General features: G+C 43.6%; 1 protein-coding gene across 9 annotated transcripts in view; it reads left to right on the top strand.

Moving 5' to 3' along the window:
- Positions 1–18,019, top strand: part of kif13ba (kinesin family member 13Ba) — a 36,131-nt gene that overhangs the window by 5,307 nt on the left and 12,805 nt on the right. For all 9 annotated transcript variants that reach the window (XM_034557632.1, XM_034557615.1, XM_034557624.1 and 6 more), the window contains 12 exons: positions 883–976; positions 9,031–9,043; positions 9,582–9,642; positions 9,775–9,867; positions 10,589–10,769; positions 11,953–12,040; positions 12,532–12,666; positions 16,270–16,382; positions 16,771–16,882; positions 17,016–17,228; positions 17,308–17,418; positions 17,572–17,706. In XM_034557632.1, coding sequence (XP_034413523.1) covers positions 883–976; positions 9,031–9,043; positions 9,582–9,642; positions 9,775–9,867; positions 10,589–10,769; positions 11,953–12,040; positions 12,532–12,666; positions 16,270–16,382; positions 16,771–16,882; positions 17,016–17,228; positions 17,308–17,418; positions 17,572–17,706 — 1,349 coding nt within the window. The remainder of the gene's footprint in view (positions 1–882; positions 977–9,030; positions 9,044–9,581; positions 9,643–9,774; positions 9,868–10,588; positions 10,770–11,952; positions 12,041–12,531; positions 12,667–16,269; positions 16,383–16,770; positions 16,883–17,015; positions 17,229–17,307; positions 17,419–17,571; positions 17,707–18,019) is intronic.

Here is an 18,019-nt window from a genome sequence, read left to right as displayed (position 1 = left end):
TAAATTGCAGCAATTTGCAATAAAAAAATAAAATAAAACCTTTTCCCAGAACTAAAGACAGGTATTCTTCTACTAAATTAGTCAAATTCTTATTTTAAAAGTCAAATGATCAAATGCCCTTTTAAAAATAATAATTTTAAAATGCACAACCAGTGCAAGTTCTGCCAAAAACTGGTCACCATTAGGACTCCTAGGCGGATGAATGGAGACACTTACCAGCCTCGTGACTTTTCCAGCGCAGTTCGTTTAGTTATTTTCCAACTCTTGTGCTGGTTGCTTTCACAGCAAGGCTTCTATTAGAAGTTGTAAGAAAACAAACACCAGTTTGTTCATACTGGGAACATGTGAGCCGTCCGTCTTTTAGGTTGTCAAAAAGAGAGCAGATATTCACTCTGCACTAATGCATCCCTTACATTTGTCGGGTAACACCTTGGTAACACATCCTCAATGAGCGACATTATATGCTGACCTGTACAGGCGATTAACATAAATAAAGTGAATGGAACATTAGGACCACTCTGTGGTGAGTTGCGTCATGACTCACACTGTGTTTGTGTGTCTGTGTCTGTGTCTGTGTCTGTGTCTGTGTCTGTGTGTGTGTGTGGAAGGGAAATAAACTGATTCCATGGACAAGTCCTGTTCAATTGATTAGCTTAATGCTCACCCAAAGGCCACTTCTCAGACCTGGTGTTTCCTCGGCACGCTCTAAGAACTGTTTAAACTTTGATGTTTCACAGGAAATTAACATTAACTATTTAACTTGTGTGCCTCAATCCATGACATGGTGTTGAAATGTTAAAAACGATCACGGGTAACTGTAGAAACGTGTTGTCGCGGCGTTCGGTGCTTTGGTTGTAACAACGTGTGTCGTCTGATCCACAGAAAAGGATTTAAACACGAAATGTATCGTGGAGATGGAGAACAACCAGACAATCCTCCATCCTGGCGGAGCTAACCTGGGCAAAGGAGACTCCAGGTACGCTTGTCACAAGTCTGACCACAATCTGTTTCCACTTGACTGATGTATTCTCTTCAAAAAATCTATCTATATATATATATATATATATATATATATATATATATATATATATATATATATATTTTACAAGGGATTGTGTATTGCAATATACATCTTATGCAGCACTGATCAAGAAAAATAGTGAAGCACAGATATTGCATGAGGTAAAATGGACAGGTGCCTGCAGGTGTTCTGAAAGCAATTTTGTATTCTCTCTGTCATACTTCAGTGAAATCTAAAAACCTAGACAGGATACACCTCTATTTCTGTATAACTTGTCTGTCAATACAGCAAGTACTCTGTCATGGAACCTTTTTTGTATCCCTTTCCCGATTGCTACTTTAAAGAAATCTGGTCTCAGACGTGTTTGAAATGTTCCTTTGTCGCCACGATGTAGCTTTTGTCCGGACGCTGACTAACCAGTTGTTGTGTTGGGCCTTTTCAAGGCAGGTGCATTTCAACTGGAATCACTTGTTTCCCTCTCTTGGCTTTTACTCCGTTTTCATCCTGTTAACCAGCTGCTGTTTCGCGGGTAATGCCGAAATGTTCTTGGAGTCTTGAGCATCTCTGAGGCGGACGTGTTGCACCGGGCCGAAACAGAAATGTGTAACTGCATGTACTCTGTGTACGAGCGCGTTGTCGAGGAGGTGTTCTGCGAGAGGGAGTGTTGCACCAGTTGCAAAACCGGGAGGACTAACTGTGTAGTTAATCACCTCATCTGTAATGAAAGCGCAGTAATAATTACAGCTTAAACAATGTAATAGTTCAAAATCAGCCCGCTGGCATTGCTCAACTACCGGCCCGCCATCTTGGGGGAAGCCAGCTGTGTCGGAAGAAAGACCTCCTTGTTGCTGGTGGAGCCGACTGCAGACTGCCGAATCAGAAGTAGTGAATAAATCTGGCCTCTGAGGTGCGGGAGCAGACAACAACGACGACAGCAGCAGCTTGTGTGTGTGTGTGTGTGTGTGTGTGTCAGAGGTACAACCTGGAAGAGAGACAACAGCATCAAGACAGAGGCGGACAGAGACAATTACACATGAAAAGACAAACTCCGGTCCGCTCTCTCCGCTCACTCCGCCGGGTCGTGACTCCCACCGCCTGGCTTCCTCCCTGTTTCTCAGCTCTTCCGTTTCCGTGGCAACACAGGGGGAGGTTAACTCCGGGTCGCCTTGGGTGACCATGAAGCCCCCTTCCTTGAGTGTTGAGGGGGTAAAAATAAAAATAAATAAAAACTCCTTTACTCGAGCATCTGTTGACCATAAACTTCCCCCTGTGACGTTTATGGAGGACTAAACAACAGCAGTGCTGTAGTTTCTCTCTCTGTCTGTCACTGACAAAGGAGTGAGGAAGCAGCAGGAGGATGGACTGACTGATTGCTGGCCTCAATGTGATGTGCAGATGCTATTTTAATTGTTTTATTTGTTTGTTTTTCTTTCTCTATTTCCATACTGGTTACATTTGAGGATTATCTTTTACTCTGCATTTTACTTTGGTTGTTAAGAGTTGAGAAAGACTTGAGTGGGTGCGTGAGTCAAGTTAGGATGTTGCAGGTGCATTGTGATTCCTTAGCTAACTCCATTACAAGGATGCTCTTTGTTTAAAACTGAGCAGACATATCTGCAGCAGATAACGCATCGAAAATAGAGAGTGCCGCTTTCTGACTGAAACCAAACTCTATCTTTTACGGCTCATCTTTGGAAAACTACAGACGTTGCAGTAAACGGTACATATATTATTTCATAGCTTAGCATGAAGTGTTTCAAGGACTCTCAGGTGGTGCAATGCAACCTCCCTGTTAATCGTCTCCTATGGAACCTTTACCTGTGACAAACTTCTATTCACCATCTTCAGCAGCAGACTCCTGGTCTCCACAGTGTTAAGTGAAGTTTTCAAAAAATGTCTGCAGCAGTGTTTTTGAGGGGGTTGTTGGCTGTTTAAATACAGATGAAAGGTTTTCTCTTTCTCTCACAATTTTCCATCCACGTAATTGGTAAAAACCCACTGGGGGTTGATATGACATGCTTTAATTGGTTCACGGCAGCTGGGAAGTCAGACATTCATTTGTAGGTGTGCATGTTTTTGCTGTGGAGCTTACAGCCGGTTTGTAAGAGAAAAGAATTCCCGACAGCTAAAACAATTAAACTGCAACTTTTTTTTCTGGACATATTGAGCCCGTTTATTGAAAGTCAAAGCCGTTTTCCCCTCTTTGTGTACTGCTTACAACAAGGTTTTGAAATTACCCAAAGGGGGCAAAACCATTTTAATTGTCTGCCATATTAATATTGACCAGTGTCTGCTTGGAGGATAGTGGTCATTTCCTCATTGGTCTATATAATCTGATACAGGGGTCGGGGCACAGAAGGTGTCGGGGAAGAGAACCTTCAAAAGGACTTTCTTGTAAGAACTCAATATCCTGTTCTGTGTATTAAGTGTACATCATGATTCGGGTCTACAGCCGCCCTCTTTTCCCCCACCTAACGTCACATTCTCTTACTATACTAAGAATGAACCGTCTTATCCACTCGTGCGCGGGAGGGAAAAAAAAGACCACCCATCATTGGACCATGTACAGGATTGGTTAAAGACTGAACCTTGAACAACCCTGACACACAATAGACCTTGTCCACCCAGTGTGTAGACCGAGTCATTGTCTCTCTCTCTCGCCCTCCCCCCACACCACATGCTGTTACATTAGCAACTCAGAACTGAACTTCCATTCTGTGTTTTACCTGATCAAAACATCCAGACTATTTTTGAATTCTTCCTCATTTGAAGGTAATTTCCCTTCATCTCTCCCCCCCCCCCCCCCACCTCCTCAGTTGTGTGCTTTGCCTGTGTGTCTGCTTCAGTTTTTCCACCAGCAGCGTGAGCTGGGCAGCGAGACTTTAGTTCCTCACGCTGCCACTCTCAGTGACTCACTGATGATGGTGACATCAATCTTGTTTTAGTATTTTTGCTTCTTTTTTTTTTTTTTAAGTATTAGAGGATCATCAAGGAAGTATTAAGGCTGTGATTTACCAGCTCTCCGACAGCCAAGGTTTCAAGGTTTTTAATTTGTCTGTTTCTGGAAAAGTACACACACTTTATTTGGTCTTCCGTTTGCTTTTGCACCTGCTCTCCCTGTATCACTTTGCAACCACCACCATGGATGTCCTGACCTCCAAAGTTGGAACACTTTTTCCCAGTCCGTCTGATAAGCAGACAGCTAATCTCCCTCGAAGCCGTGTTGTCAAACACCGCAGATTGCACGATGCCCGGAGGCCGTTTGCGTTGGATTGGTGAAGCTGGATGTTGACACACTCCGACAGCGATCTGTCTCCTGTCAGACAGCGGCTTGGTTTCACAACAGAGTGTGCGGCCGCGTACCTTGGAATGATGTTGAACTGTATTTGTGTCTGTTTGCGAACATGGGTTTTTTCGGACGTGAAGGATCTACGGTTTATTTGTTGCCGTGGAAACTGAGCGGTGATGTTTTGATGCAAGGCAAAGTGCTTTAACAGTCCAGCCTGAACCAACCATGTGGTGGTTGGAGTTTCTAACAGCCCGCTAACATAATGACAGAGTTAGGAATTCAGGAAAGAGAGTGTCATTGGTTCACGGGCCACGCTGACTCATTCTGAACACAATTTTCCAGTTTCAGACCAGGCTCAGGTTGAGGCTTTGGACAGTTACTGCTACTGAGTTAACAAATATGAAAGCATAGCAACCTATTAGCAGCATATGCTTTTAACGTTGCGTGGTGCGTTCATGTGCTGGCGGTAGCGTCTGAGGCCTCCGTCTGGTGCCCAACAATATCACGAGAGAAGAGAAGAGCAGACACAGCGCACTGGTCCATCTCTCAAATATGTGAGGAGTGGAGTGGCTGTCCAACTATGCGTTGTTGGACAGCAGCATTGTATCCAAATATGCAGATCTCCCTGCTCGTGAGGCTGAACCCCTCCCGACTGCGTGAGATGATCTAAATTAGCATTGAGCTCATGTTTGGCATGACCTTCCGGAGTCGGGGGCCCAGTTAAAGAATTTCAACGGCTAGAAAATATCGTACTTCTAGACTGGTTCACTGTTGGCGATGGGCAAGTTAAAGACACATTAACATTAATCATGCAAACTATTTACATTTTCTCGGTCCGCTTTGCTGTTTACTTTTCTGTGAAGAGCGTGGAAGCTATTCAGAGTTAATGTGCATCACATGGATAGAAAGTGAAACGCGTACGCTGGGGTTTCTGTTTGATGCGAGGACTTAACGTCAAGACGCACTCTTTGATTTCAATGGTCCTTTCATGCTCCACTTGCTGTAAGCTTGGCATGGTCCAAATCAATTAGTGTTTGTAATTTTCAGGTTTAACCGTCGAGCCAGATTTCAATTTTAAAGTAGAACGTATAATGTGTTACACTTATGTATTGGATTTATTTAAAGGTATGTTGGTGCTAATGGGCAAAGAGAAGTGGGAGTAAAAGCTGTCGTGCTGAATCTTTATCGTTTTAGCTATTCTCACTGTCTGAGATTTATTGTTTTGAATTTCAGGCATGCGCTACAGGAACCATGAAACATCGAGATGACATCGAGAATGCATGAATTTAAATGGCATAAATGCATGTGAAATACAACCTCCTGCCAGAGAAAATCTCCTCTGGCTGTGTGAATAATGTGGTGAAACATGGGCCTCTTTGACGTGGCAGTGAGTTTTATTTCACCATTTCAGCGCCATCCATAGGCCGCTAGAACGCTGTGCTTTCAATGTACGTTTGAGAAATGACACAGCACCTGAGCAGTGATTGGTATCTTCCAATTTGAATAGAGCTTAGCCTATTACATGTCCTGTTGTCATCCTCGTCAGTGTGTACCGTGTTACGCTGATGCTGTTTCTGCTTCAGCTTAACATTCCAGTCTCATGCCCAGCCTCTTTCCTCCCCAACCCCCCTGGCTACCTTCAGCCTCCTTTCCATCCTCCATTCCTCCATACACACAAGGATGGTACAGTCCCAGAGAGGGGAAAAAAGAGAGAATGAAAAATGCAAGGACAGTAGAGAAGGGGGGGGGGGGGTTGTATGGGGGGAAGCAACCATGCATTAAGTTATTTTTTAAATGACGGTGATCAGAGCGGAGGAGCAGGCCGAAGGGAGAGGGATGAATGGAAGTGTTCAAGGACCAAGGGAGGCGGGCTCAGGGCTCTCCTGACTGCCTCATTCTCCCGTCTCATTGGTTGGGGAGGGGGGGGGGGGCTTTAGCGTCGTCCATGGGCTTTAGCGTCGTCCATGGGCAACCCCTCTCGCCCGCAGCCTCTGAAGCAGCCATGACAGCTGTCATCACTATGTACGTCAAAACCCGGCACACTGATTTCAGCCCTAAAGTGTTTGGAGATATGACCGTGGGGAGATGGTCGGCATGGAGGATGCTCCCCCCCCCCCCCTCTCGTGAACACCCCGAAGAAGAGTGTTCACAGAATATTGGGGGATCAGAGATTCATAAACAACGTCGGCGAGCCTTTTGATTCATACACGTTTGAGATTTTACTATAGAATTATTTTTACAGAAACACAGTAGCATCCTGTTTATATCTCTTCGTTGTATTATTTGAGAATATGATGCTTTTACACATTGTTGTTGAATATTTGGACTGCGTAAAAACGGTCTTCTGGATAAACGACAGCGCCTCGCCGAAGACGTCCCAATAGCTGCAATCAGTTAGGCTTCAGATCAGAATGACACTGCGTGCATTCGCTTTCTGAATGCAGCACGTCAGCAGTGGAACGTCAGTGAGATATGAAGCATTGCAGATTGGACTGGATGCTGGCTGCTTAATGCGTTAGAACTGCAGCTTTGGCATTTTGTAAAGAATGTGCACGGGTAACAGGAAACAGGTGTGCGGGTGTCTTTTGTGTGTGTTCCTTTGCGAGTCTGAGACATTTTTGTGACGTAGCTCGGGGTCAAGGTTTGATCATACGGTGTCAGGTCAGGCTTTTCGCACTGATGGAGAGCATTAGTGATAAATGTGGTTCCTCATAAGGAGGCTAGAAGTGTGGGTGTGTAAACCACCAGCAGGAGATAATTTTATAAATTAGAAAGAAAGGAATCCGAGCACATGCAGCCTTTGTGTATGACAGCCATTGTTATGGATTCTGTTCCCTCAGGGGTCGTTGTCATATTTCAGTACGCCCTTTTTTGATTAACGTGGCCAATGACAATTCAGTCACGAGAAAGCATGTCAGTTAGTTTTATTCCCATTTGACAAGGAATTGACATTAGCAGAAGTTCATTGTTGGCTTGAAAATAACCAAGTACAAACCATGTCACTTTTTAGTCCTACCAACTACATGCTGAACGTAGGTAGGCTCCTTTTATTTAAAAATATTTGACAGGTAAGATATATTATCTGGACGATGTTGTGATGATTATCATCAAAACTCATAATGGGGTTGTTATAGTTTGTTTTGTGCATGTCGTTCCTCTCATGGGCATGTTTCCCTTGTAGATTCCGAGGCACAGTAAAGAAGTATCACTGTCTACAGTGATTGTCCTTGTATAATAACTACGTCCAGTAGGTTGAAACATATCACCTGTTTGAAAGCAGATTGATGCGGAATAAGTTGACGACGACTCAACTTATCGACTGAAATTAATATAATGGTAATCAATGTTGGTGCAGGGTCACAAATATGTGTGTGAGTGAGTATAATTATAGACCAATCAATTTACAGGTGGCATATCTTTCTGTACTCTGCAGAGAATGTTAAAGACAGGATTATCTTTCTGCAACTTGATGTTTTTTTTTGTTGTTTTATCAATTAGCCTAGTCTGGAAACTCTGAAGTTCCTCATCTGCAGAGGCAGCCAGATGGATGCACTGTGTGCTGAGGATCTGTCTTAAAGGACATGACATGGGTGTGTGTGGGTTCCTGTGTGTCGTGTAAATGCCTGCTTGCGTTATATTACCTCAGTTTTTCTCTGTAAAATATCACATGGATATTGGGGCCAATCCCCCTCTCTTTTTAAGTGTCAATTTATTTATATACCATACATCAAATACGTTTTCCCTGTTCATCGCTGAGCATGACTTCGACCCAGTAACCCGTCCACGCCACCGTCTGATTCCACCACACACTACCCTCAACCCTCTGCCAGCTTCGCTACCAACCCACGACACACATGCCCACACACACATGCCCACACACACACACATACCCTCACATGCCCACACACACATGCCCACACACACACATTCCCACACACACACACATGCCCTCACATGCCCCCACACACATGCCCACACACACACATGCCCACACACACACATGCCCACACACACACATTCCCACACACACACACACATGCCCTTACATGCCCAAACACAGGCAGACATTCAGTTTTTAATTTTTTAATTTATCTCTCCAAGCACTTAGATGTGAATGCTGGTCCTACCCTAACATCCACAGACACACACCCTTACCAAACCCCTCAGGAAGTTGGTTTGACATGTGGCAAACAAACAAGACGTAAACAAGCTACTCGCGCACAAGGCTGATTATGAATCAAATGTGTGCTAAAGTGACTGAGCCCGAGGCCGTCGGCTCTATCTCGGCCTTTGTCTTTCATTCTGTCTCTGCTCACCCGTGTCTTTATTGCTCATAATGTCCCACTCCCTCTCTTTGTCTAAAAGAAAAAGTGTTGATAAATCATTTCTATTCTGGGTCTGGAGTTGGCTTGCTGTCCCGGCCCTGCAGGGTTAGCCTCGAGTTTGTGTGGTTAGGCCTGTCACTTCAACTAAATACGGGGCAAAAAAAAAGTAATTATGAAACGGGGCTAAAGTAAACAACGCTGCATGTTTTGGGGCTAGTAGGGCTGTACTACTGACACTGCTCTTTGTGTGTGTGTGTGGCCCAAGTTACCCTGCAGTGTGAAAAGCCTATTGAATTGGCTTAACATACGGCATCTTCTTTAACATGTGTACTAAATGTCATCTTCTTATCTCTCCACATGCTGCCGTGGACCTTGACCCACCCAAACATCTGCAGGAGTCAGTCCAAGGTGACGGCACACACAAACATGCACAGACACTTTTAAGACTTATTCCGTGGCTGTGAATCATCACTGTGAATAAAGCTGCCGTATTTCACCGACTCGGTTTGTGAATCGGGAGCAATACAAAGTAATGAATTGCCAGAAGGGTCTTGTTTAATTTATTATATTTGTTGCTTTTTTCTATTATGTGGGAAATTCCACAAGTACCCGAACACTAACACATAAACCACATGACACGTAAAGTATTTAAAAAAACTAGTTTATATCCAAGTTTGTTCCTTTTTGTTTCTGAAAGTCAATTAAATCAAACGTTTTTTAAACTGGAAAGATGGATAGGATCTACATCCTAAATCGCACTTGACTGACAATTAAACAAAAGAAATCTCTTATTTATATACAAGCTACAATTGGATGAAAACTCCAGTTTCTCATATATATGGACGATTTACCAAAACCTGTATGGCAAGTCAAAGGTGAAATAAGTTTTTAAACATTAAGATTGGCCACAGATTTGTGACATGCTGCTCCATCTTTCTCTTCCCAGGTCTTTGCCTACGATTATTGTTTCTGGTCCATGGATGAGAACGATAAGGAGAGATTTGCTGGTTAGTTCATGAAATGATCCAGTTCGCACAGTATTTCAAGTTGTAAAGTGTTTCCACTAAAACCGAACGGTTCAGTTCAACATTCACAAATAAATCAAATGAAATGATTTGTGTCTGTTTGTGTGTGTCCAGGTCAGGAGGTGGTCTTCCAGTGCCTTGGGGAAAGTCTTCTCCACAACGCCTTCCAGGGCTACAACGCCTGTATCTTTGCCTATGGACAAACTGGTAATTAACCACGAGACGACTCACTCTTCTGTTGCCGACATGATGTGAATCTTTTTGTATAGTGATTTTAAGAGGGGAACGTCATTGTGGATGTGTTGCTGCAGGAAGCTTGGGCGGCCTCTGTTCTCTACGGTATGAACCAAATACCGAAGCTCAAAAGCCGTTTTCAACCAAAAGCAGAACTGTAAAGGCATGAAAGACAGAGAACATGTTGCAAGAACCCAAATGCACCTCAGCGATGTTGTGCACACGGCATAGATATCTGCACTGCGTATTCATTCCATCAGACTGATGACTAAAGAACAACTTGATATACTCTGATTCTGATGAATCAGTCTAGTGTCCAAACAAATTATGGTTATAAGGTTCCAGGTTCTGGACACTGAAGAGTTTCTAATTCAACGTAATGTTTTAGTTCGGTGGAGTGGGATTTTTTTTTTATTCCACGGTGTTTTAAAAATACTGCTCATCTCTTGTATGTAAACAGGATGCACACAACTTGGATCAATATAAGTCAGTCCAGTGCAGCACCACCTTCAAGTCTGACCTCAGTAATAAACCTCTTATTGAATCTACACATTTCCGACTAAGCCAAGGAATGCTGAACGTTATTGACATTGTTTTATTGATTTGCCTTATATTGCATACTCAAGTCGCCGATGTAGTCCTTTTGTTGTTTTAATATTTAATAACTCTGTGTGTCTCTGTCTCTTGTTACCAGGTTCGGGGAAGTCGTACACCATGATGGGATCGGGGGACCAGCCGGGTCTGATTCCGCGGCTGTGCAGCGCTCTGTTTGAACGAACCCAGAAGGAACAGCGGGAGGAGGAGTGCTTCACCGTTGAGGTGTCCTACATGGAGATCTACAACGAGAAGGTCCGAGATCTGCTCGACCCCAAAGGGTAGGACCTCGACCTAATCCTCAAACCCTTTTATTAAAGAAAGTGTCCTTTTTATTTCACTTTGTATTCTCTGTATAAGGTCTAAGGTTACTTTTATGCTGCGTTCACACCAAAAGCGTTGCAAACTTTCACATCGCTTTACTTGCGTGAGTTTAATCGGCGGACTATTCGTGGTTTATTCTCGCCAGAGAGGGGCTGCGTGGCTTATCTCCGTGGAAACAGTTATCATTTCCGCCATCCACCATGAAAGAAATAACTACTATTTCTGCTTTAAACTTGTTGTGAAAATCCCACAAACGTGGGAACATCTAACGCCCTGGCGTTTGGGTTCATAACATCACCCGTAGGCTCACACAGCTCGGTGACTTTCACCGACTACGTCTGGATAACTTCCGCTTCCAGCGCTACGAGAGTAGCAGCATCCAGTTTGATTCAACAACGGCACGACGTCAGTGATGACGGGCGGAGCGTCTCAACGCTGATTGGCTTTCGCAACTCAGTGTCGGGCAAATTTTTCGGCAACGTTTAACAATTTCAACTCGCGCATTTTTGCTTTATTCGCATCCTTTTTGCGTCTGTGCATTGACCTGAAATCTACTCGCGCGAAGAATTCGCTTTTGGTGTGAACACAGCCTTAGTTTTTTATCATGAACTGGGGCATCGACTTTAAATGTAAGTAAATGCAGTCCGTCTCTGCCAAGTTGGTCTACTTTGTGGGTGAACAACCAGTGTCTGGAGTCATTTTAACCTCGAGTTAGTTGGTAGAACTAGAGGAAGTTGCTGGTGGATGCAAAGATCACTTCTCTGCCTCGCAGTCCCTGATCAAGTCCAGTTCATCTCCAGCAGGTCGTCAGTAAATCAGGAACACAGGCCTGCGTCTGCTGCCCCAGACTGCATGACCGTTGACCCTCCCTCACAATGTGACCTTTAACCTCAGTGAAGCCATATGGGCTTTGCCTTGGAGCAGAGAATGATGAAGTTGTGAGGCCTGGAGCAAGTTTGAATCAGGGGTCAGAGTGCGAACCAAGTTCCTATGAACTGGGGGAAGTGGTAGTGGTGGCCAGTACCAGCTCAGCCTTTATTGACATTCCTGCTAATACATCAGATGAATAGTAATTTCCCGGGAGTGACCATGTTGTTTGTCTGTGTTTTTAAACCTGTTTATTATTTATTTTCTGTCCAGGGGAAAACAAACTCTGAGGGTGAGGGAACATAAGGTTTTGGGTCCCTACGTGGACGGCTTGTCTCGACTAGCTGTGGCCAGCTACAAGGTAAGCATATTTATCTTAGATTTCAGTATCTTAAAAAAATATATATATATATGTTTGTTTTTTTAAATTTATTGACGCTCTTCTGCTGTGTTGAATCCTTGCCACCCCTCTAGTGTGTCAGTGTCCAGCAGACACAGAAGTGAGAGGCGCGTCCTACTTTCATTAATGTTTAAACTTTGAGGATTTGTAACGGCGTCGCTCACATGATGGCAGTCGTCTGCTTAGTAACCGGTCTACCAATCACTTTGGAAAGGGGCTAGTAATAAAAATGTCAGGATTAATTACATTTTCTTTCAGTTTATATTGTATTCCAGGCCCCAACTCTTCACCCAGAAGCAGTCACTAAATACATAAACAAACCAAATTTACTGTATAATATTCCTCCCAGTCTGAAAAAAGGTTATTCCACAAGGGTAAAACAACATTGGAAAATACAAATTATTATTTCATTTATTCATGCGTTTATTGTTTGATTTCTGTTGCTCTGCCAGGACATTGAGTCTCTGATGTCAGAAGGGAATAAGTCTCGAACCGTCGCCGCTACCAACATGAATGAGGAGAGCAGTCGATCGCACGGTGTCTTCAACATCATCCTCACGCACACACTGAAAGACTTGCAGTCTGGGGTAAGGCACAACGCACACGGTTGCCGGACCTCAGTGGCCACTGGCTTACTTTATTTTTATATTTATATTTATATTTTTATAGTTACATCGGTATCCTGAACGATGCCTTTTTTCAGTGTGTCCCATCCACACCCAGACTGGTGTCCTACAAGGTTATCCTAGTTTGCACATCATCAGACGTCCCCTCCCTCCTTCTGTTGCCTTAGAATCCATCTGCTACATCTTGGATGTGGTAGTTTTTTTTCTTTTTCTTTTGATTTATATTATCTGTCAACATGTTCCAGATATTATTTATTTTATCTGTACCAGAACAGAAGTGTAGGTGTAATTGTGTACACGAGGCTGGGCAACAAAAAAAAAAGGTGTCTGGTGTCTATCAATCACCCCTCTGCCGCCAACGGAGGGAAAGGTAGTTACAAAACGATGATGTCAGCTCAGCTGTCTGACCGGGCACTCCGGGAAAAAAGCTAATGACTAATTCTCCATCCTCACTGACCCACTTGGGCTCCTTTGCTCTTATTTCCAGATAAACATCGCCCACCAGCGAATCCTGTTAATAATTCAAAGGCGTGACTTTGAGTTTGTGAGCTGATACAGCCGGCTCTGTTTCCACGGCACACCCACAGTCAGTCAGTAGCTTCATCGGGCAACCTGCTAATACGTAGACTGTCGTCAGTGAATCACATCCTGTGATGAGTCAGTTCTGTAATGATTTATTTTATTGTCTCCTCATTCGACATAAAAGTAATAAAAAGTATGCTTGATGACTACAGTTGATCCTCAGGCAACAGCGTTTCATGGGCAGTGAGAAACGGTCTATCTGGTATGGGAGTGTGAATGAAAACAAAGTTTGATGTTTACCCATTTCTTAATTTATAAATATGGAAAGCAAGGACACACATTGATAAAGATATTTAGAGCACCAATTAATCAGTCGTTGGAAAATAAAATTTCATCTTTTTGATCAGTTAATTATTTAGGATTACTAGGATTTGCTGCTGTTCCTGTTATTATACCATACAGAATTACATATTTTGTACATATGTGGAGTTTTGTATTGTTGGATGGACAAAACAAGTTGTATGAAGAACTTGTGATGTGCCTATTTTTCACTTTTCTGACTTATGGGCTAAAAGTCATAAATTAATCAATGAAATAATTACTAGATTAATCGCAATCATTGGTTGCGTGCTTTGGAACTGTTGTAGTGTATATATTGTTGATGTCGTATTTAATTCTGCGCAGGCCATCTTGTGTTTTAATCATCACAGCGTCGGAGCTCATCTGCGCCCTAAAGGCTCAGCCAGGATGAGGAACAGTGATAAAAGGACAGGTTTACCGCGTCACAATCATCGGATGAGTCATTCTGACGCTCGTTACAGGATTTTCTTTCAGTAGCGCGTCCTGCTCAGACCTGTCAACCAAAGACTCAAAGTTCAGTCAGTTTGAGCTTTGGCCCTGTTTGCTGCCACCTCAGTTGTTTGCTGTTTCGTTCCGTGCTTTACTGAATCCTGTCAAGCTTTGGTGAAGTAGTTGAGTTGTTTTCTTTTTTTTCTCCAGTTTTTCCTCCCATTACGTCATCTACTAGATTGTTTCCCACATGCAGTGTGTATTGATGCCCTGCCACTTGTTCTGTGCTGGTACCCTTAAGCTGCTGCCAGGCTGTATGACTGCTGACCTGGTTACTGACCCAGGTATCATCTCTCATGGTCCCACGAGTCCCTTGTTAAGAATGGAAAATGCCTCAGTGGCTATTATCAGCCAGCTAGATATTATGAATTCATTAGGACAAAGTGTGTCTGCATGCTGTACGCAATTAACAAAACTGTAGAGACATGCACATTGAAAAGAAAGTGGGTTACTGGTAATTATTAAAAAGTCTGGCACCACCAGGTAACAGGACCTGGCACTGTATGTTGGAATCCAGTCATTGGTAATTGCAATAAGGAGCTGTGATGAATTATTTTACCTTTTTTTTTATTTAACCAAATGCCTCAATTGAGAATTACACTAAGTTGTAGCTTCCTACAGTACACACTGGTGTTCACATTCACCAACGTCGCCTTTTAGAAATGTAAAAATTGTCTATTTCTTTATTTAAATTGCTCGGTCACAGATGGAAATCTCTTGTTTGATCATTTGTTTTGCTCTGGGGGGATTTGAAGTAGCACACACCTCCTTTGCACACACAGCTCCATCGTGTAGTAATCGTGACTAATTGTAGTCGGCAACTTGTTTCTCTCTAAACTTTAATATGTTGAGCACCACAAATATTCTTGTTGTGATCATCGGGCGGTGAGGAGAATTTCTTAAACGCGTGTTTTCAGCCAGTTTATTTTGACATTTTCTTACAAAGGTCACACCACTGAAGATCACAGAAGCAGTATGGAATCCAGATTGATTAAATGGAGGCATGAGTGTGTTTTTATGTTGGTAGTCACCGGCTTCCTCAACAAGTAGGGAAATCTTACAGGACCTGAGCAATGTCAGGCACCTCGTTGTTTGTCTGGCCGTAATGAGAAAACTCTTTCCATTTGGAGTGTTTTTAAAAAGACACCTCGTGGATAAAGCCTGAACTCCAGACTTTATTTTACCAACGCTTCCCAGTCGACATATACAACACTGGCTAAGCGAAGGCTTATACTGCGGCTGAATAGACACTCTGCTGTGCAGCAGCCAGGTGAAGATCAGGTGTTAACATACGGCCCAGTCAGCTACTGCCCTGTCACGCTTGGCCAGGACCGGATCCGTCCCAGTATAGATGGCAATGTGATATCTGCACTTTCAGCAGCCCGTGAGAAGAAACCAAAGGAACCCGTCATCAAGAGACTGAAAGATGAGAAACCAAAGCAGAGCACTTGGCTGGCAGAATCACAAGAATCTGAGAAAGGCAGAGAGAAGGTCCGAACAAGGGCCGACAGCAGCATCGAGCCGAGCGAGAGCGAAACTGTCGAGGGGAGCTTTCTGATGAAGCCAAACACCTTGTTGTTTATTCCTGGATTGTCTGTTGCTGTCATGCTGGCAAATCAGAGAAATACTCAGTTGAAAGCTGCTGAACACCCAGCAGGGGTTGGGTTGAAGAAGTGTCTCCTTGGTGATTAATGAGCCATCCTGTCCGACCTCATGCGGGTGTATGATACCGCTCTCCTCAATATCACGGACCTCAGCGCCAAGTCGTCCGTGTGTCCTAGACCAGAACATCAGCTGGTTCATATTTTTCACTGGACAGTAATGAAAATCATGTCCGCTGTTCAAGCTGCACGTCCATCCAGCCCACTGAAACGGCATGATACATTTAGCTACAAGACAAAAAGAAAATGTAATGTTATTCATTGAGGAAAATGTTGCCTAATGTTCGTTACTGCCAGTGGTGGCAAGTGTTTAAGTTGTCTGGTCAGAATTGTCCAGTGCGGAAAGTTGAAAGCGGTCTTGTGTTGACAGAAATGGTGAATCTAACAATTATTTGCAAAACCACCATTTTTTTTTTTTAATGGAAAGTAGGGGACCCTTTAAAATAAAAAGATATGCAAGTTGTCATTTTGACAGCTGAATATACTGTCGAGAATGAGACTACAATCAGTGTCTGTCTCTCTTTCTCTGCAGACCAGCGGGGAGAAGGTGAGTCGGTTGAGTCTGGTGGACTTGGCTGGAAGCGAGCGAGCAGCAAAGACTGGAGCGGCAGGGGAACGCCTGAAGGAGGGAAGCAACATCAACAAGTACGCCAAAGCAGAGCAAAACATTATTGAGTTTTGTTCCACCCTATCAGCTGTTTATTCAACTCTTTACCCCATAAATTGTCTACAGATGTTTTGTCTGTGTTCTTTTGCAAGACATTTTTTTCTAACCACAGATTGTTGTCATATGCTGCTTAAGACACTTTTTTTCGGGTAATTTGCATGTGCATGTGAAAGAAAGCATATAACCGTTTTTGTTTTATGCACTACAGCAACTTTTACTTTCAGCTAAATCGTTGAATGATAAGTGAATGTGTCTGGAAACCCCTCAAAACGAGCTTGAATTTTAGATAATCCCAAAGCACGGAGGACATACCAATATCAACCATTGAACAGATGCATGAAATGTACATTTTTGTGCGTTTGTCAGGTCTCTCACCACGCTGGGCCTTGTGATCTCGGCGCTAGCTGAACAGGGAACAGCAAAGAACAAGAACAAGTTTGTTCCTTACAGGGACTCTGTTCTGACGTGGCTGCTGAAGGTACGGACACGTTTAACATGTCCACCATGGACTGTAGACATTCCCCCTTGTTTGATTATCCAGTGCATGTTCTTTATTGTCTTCATAATGTCCCTTTGTGTCTCTTTCCTGTCTCCTCCTCCTCCTCCTCCAGGACTGTCTGGGCGGCAACAGTCGCACGGCGATGGTTGCAACCGTCAGTCCATCAGCCGACAACTATGAGGAGACGCTGTCGACGCTGCGCTATGCAGACCGAGCGAAGAGCATCGTCAACCACGCGGTTGTCAACGAGGACCCCAATGCTCGCATCATCAGGGAACTCCGAGAGGAAGTAGAGAAACTGCGAGTACAACTGACTCAGGCCGAGGTGAGTGGTCTTCGTACTCCTAGCATGTATAAATCTCTGTTTTCCCATACTCACTGCTGTTTTCTCTTTTTCTCCCCAGTCTTTGAAGGCTCCCGAGCTGAAAGACCGTCTGGAAGAGTCCGAAAAGTTGATTCAGGAGATGACCATCACGTGGGAGGAGAAGCTTCGCAAAACGGAGGAGGTTGCACAGGTGGGACAAACTGGAGTTGTGAATATATGGTTATTAAACCAAATGTATTGAGCTCTAATACATAATCACTATATTTGGTGTTTAAAAGAAAAGAAGAAATACTTAGAAATTGGATTACACAGTGTGTGAATGGGATCTCTGTCTGCTTTGCAGGAGCGCCAGAAGCAGTTAGAAAGTCTGGGAATTTCTCTTCAGTCTTCCGGGATTAAAGTTGGAGATGATAAGAGTTTTCTTGTCAACCTCAACGCCGATCCTGCCCTCAACGAACTGCTGGTGTACTACCTGAAGGTACACACAGAATACCAAGCAATATTGTCTCAGAAAGTGAACTCAATTCTAGTGTTTCACGCTATTTTCAATCCATCTTCACGGTTGAAACGCAACATCTCAACTCAAGCTATTTGGTTTAGAGAAACCGAAGCGCCCTTTCCGTAGCAAACTGGCTTCGCAGGATTCAGTTGTCATCTGACTGAAATCGGGTGCTCGTGTAAACCAGTGTTCTGTGTGTTGGGAGGCCTCAAGACAGAAATTATACCAAATGTAAAAGCACAAAACAGCTGTTAAGAAAACAAAATCGAGCTGATGTTAAGATGGGCAAGAT

The sequence above is a fragment of the Cyclopterus lumpus genome, chromosome 3 (assembly GCF_009769545.1).
Source record: "Cyclopterus lumpus isolate fCycLum1 chromosome 3, fCycLum1.pri, whole genome shotgun sequence".
In the NCBI taxonomy this organism is placed as follows: domain Eukaryota; kingdom Metazoa; phylum Chordata; class Actinopteri; order Perciformes; family Cyclopteridae; genus Cyclopterus; species Cyclopterus lumpus.
Note: the sequence above shows the minus strand (reverse complement) of the source record. Positions and strands in the feature narration are given on the sequence as shown.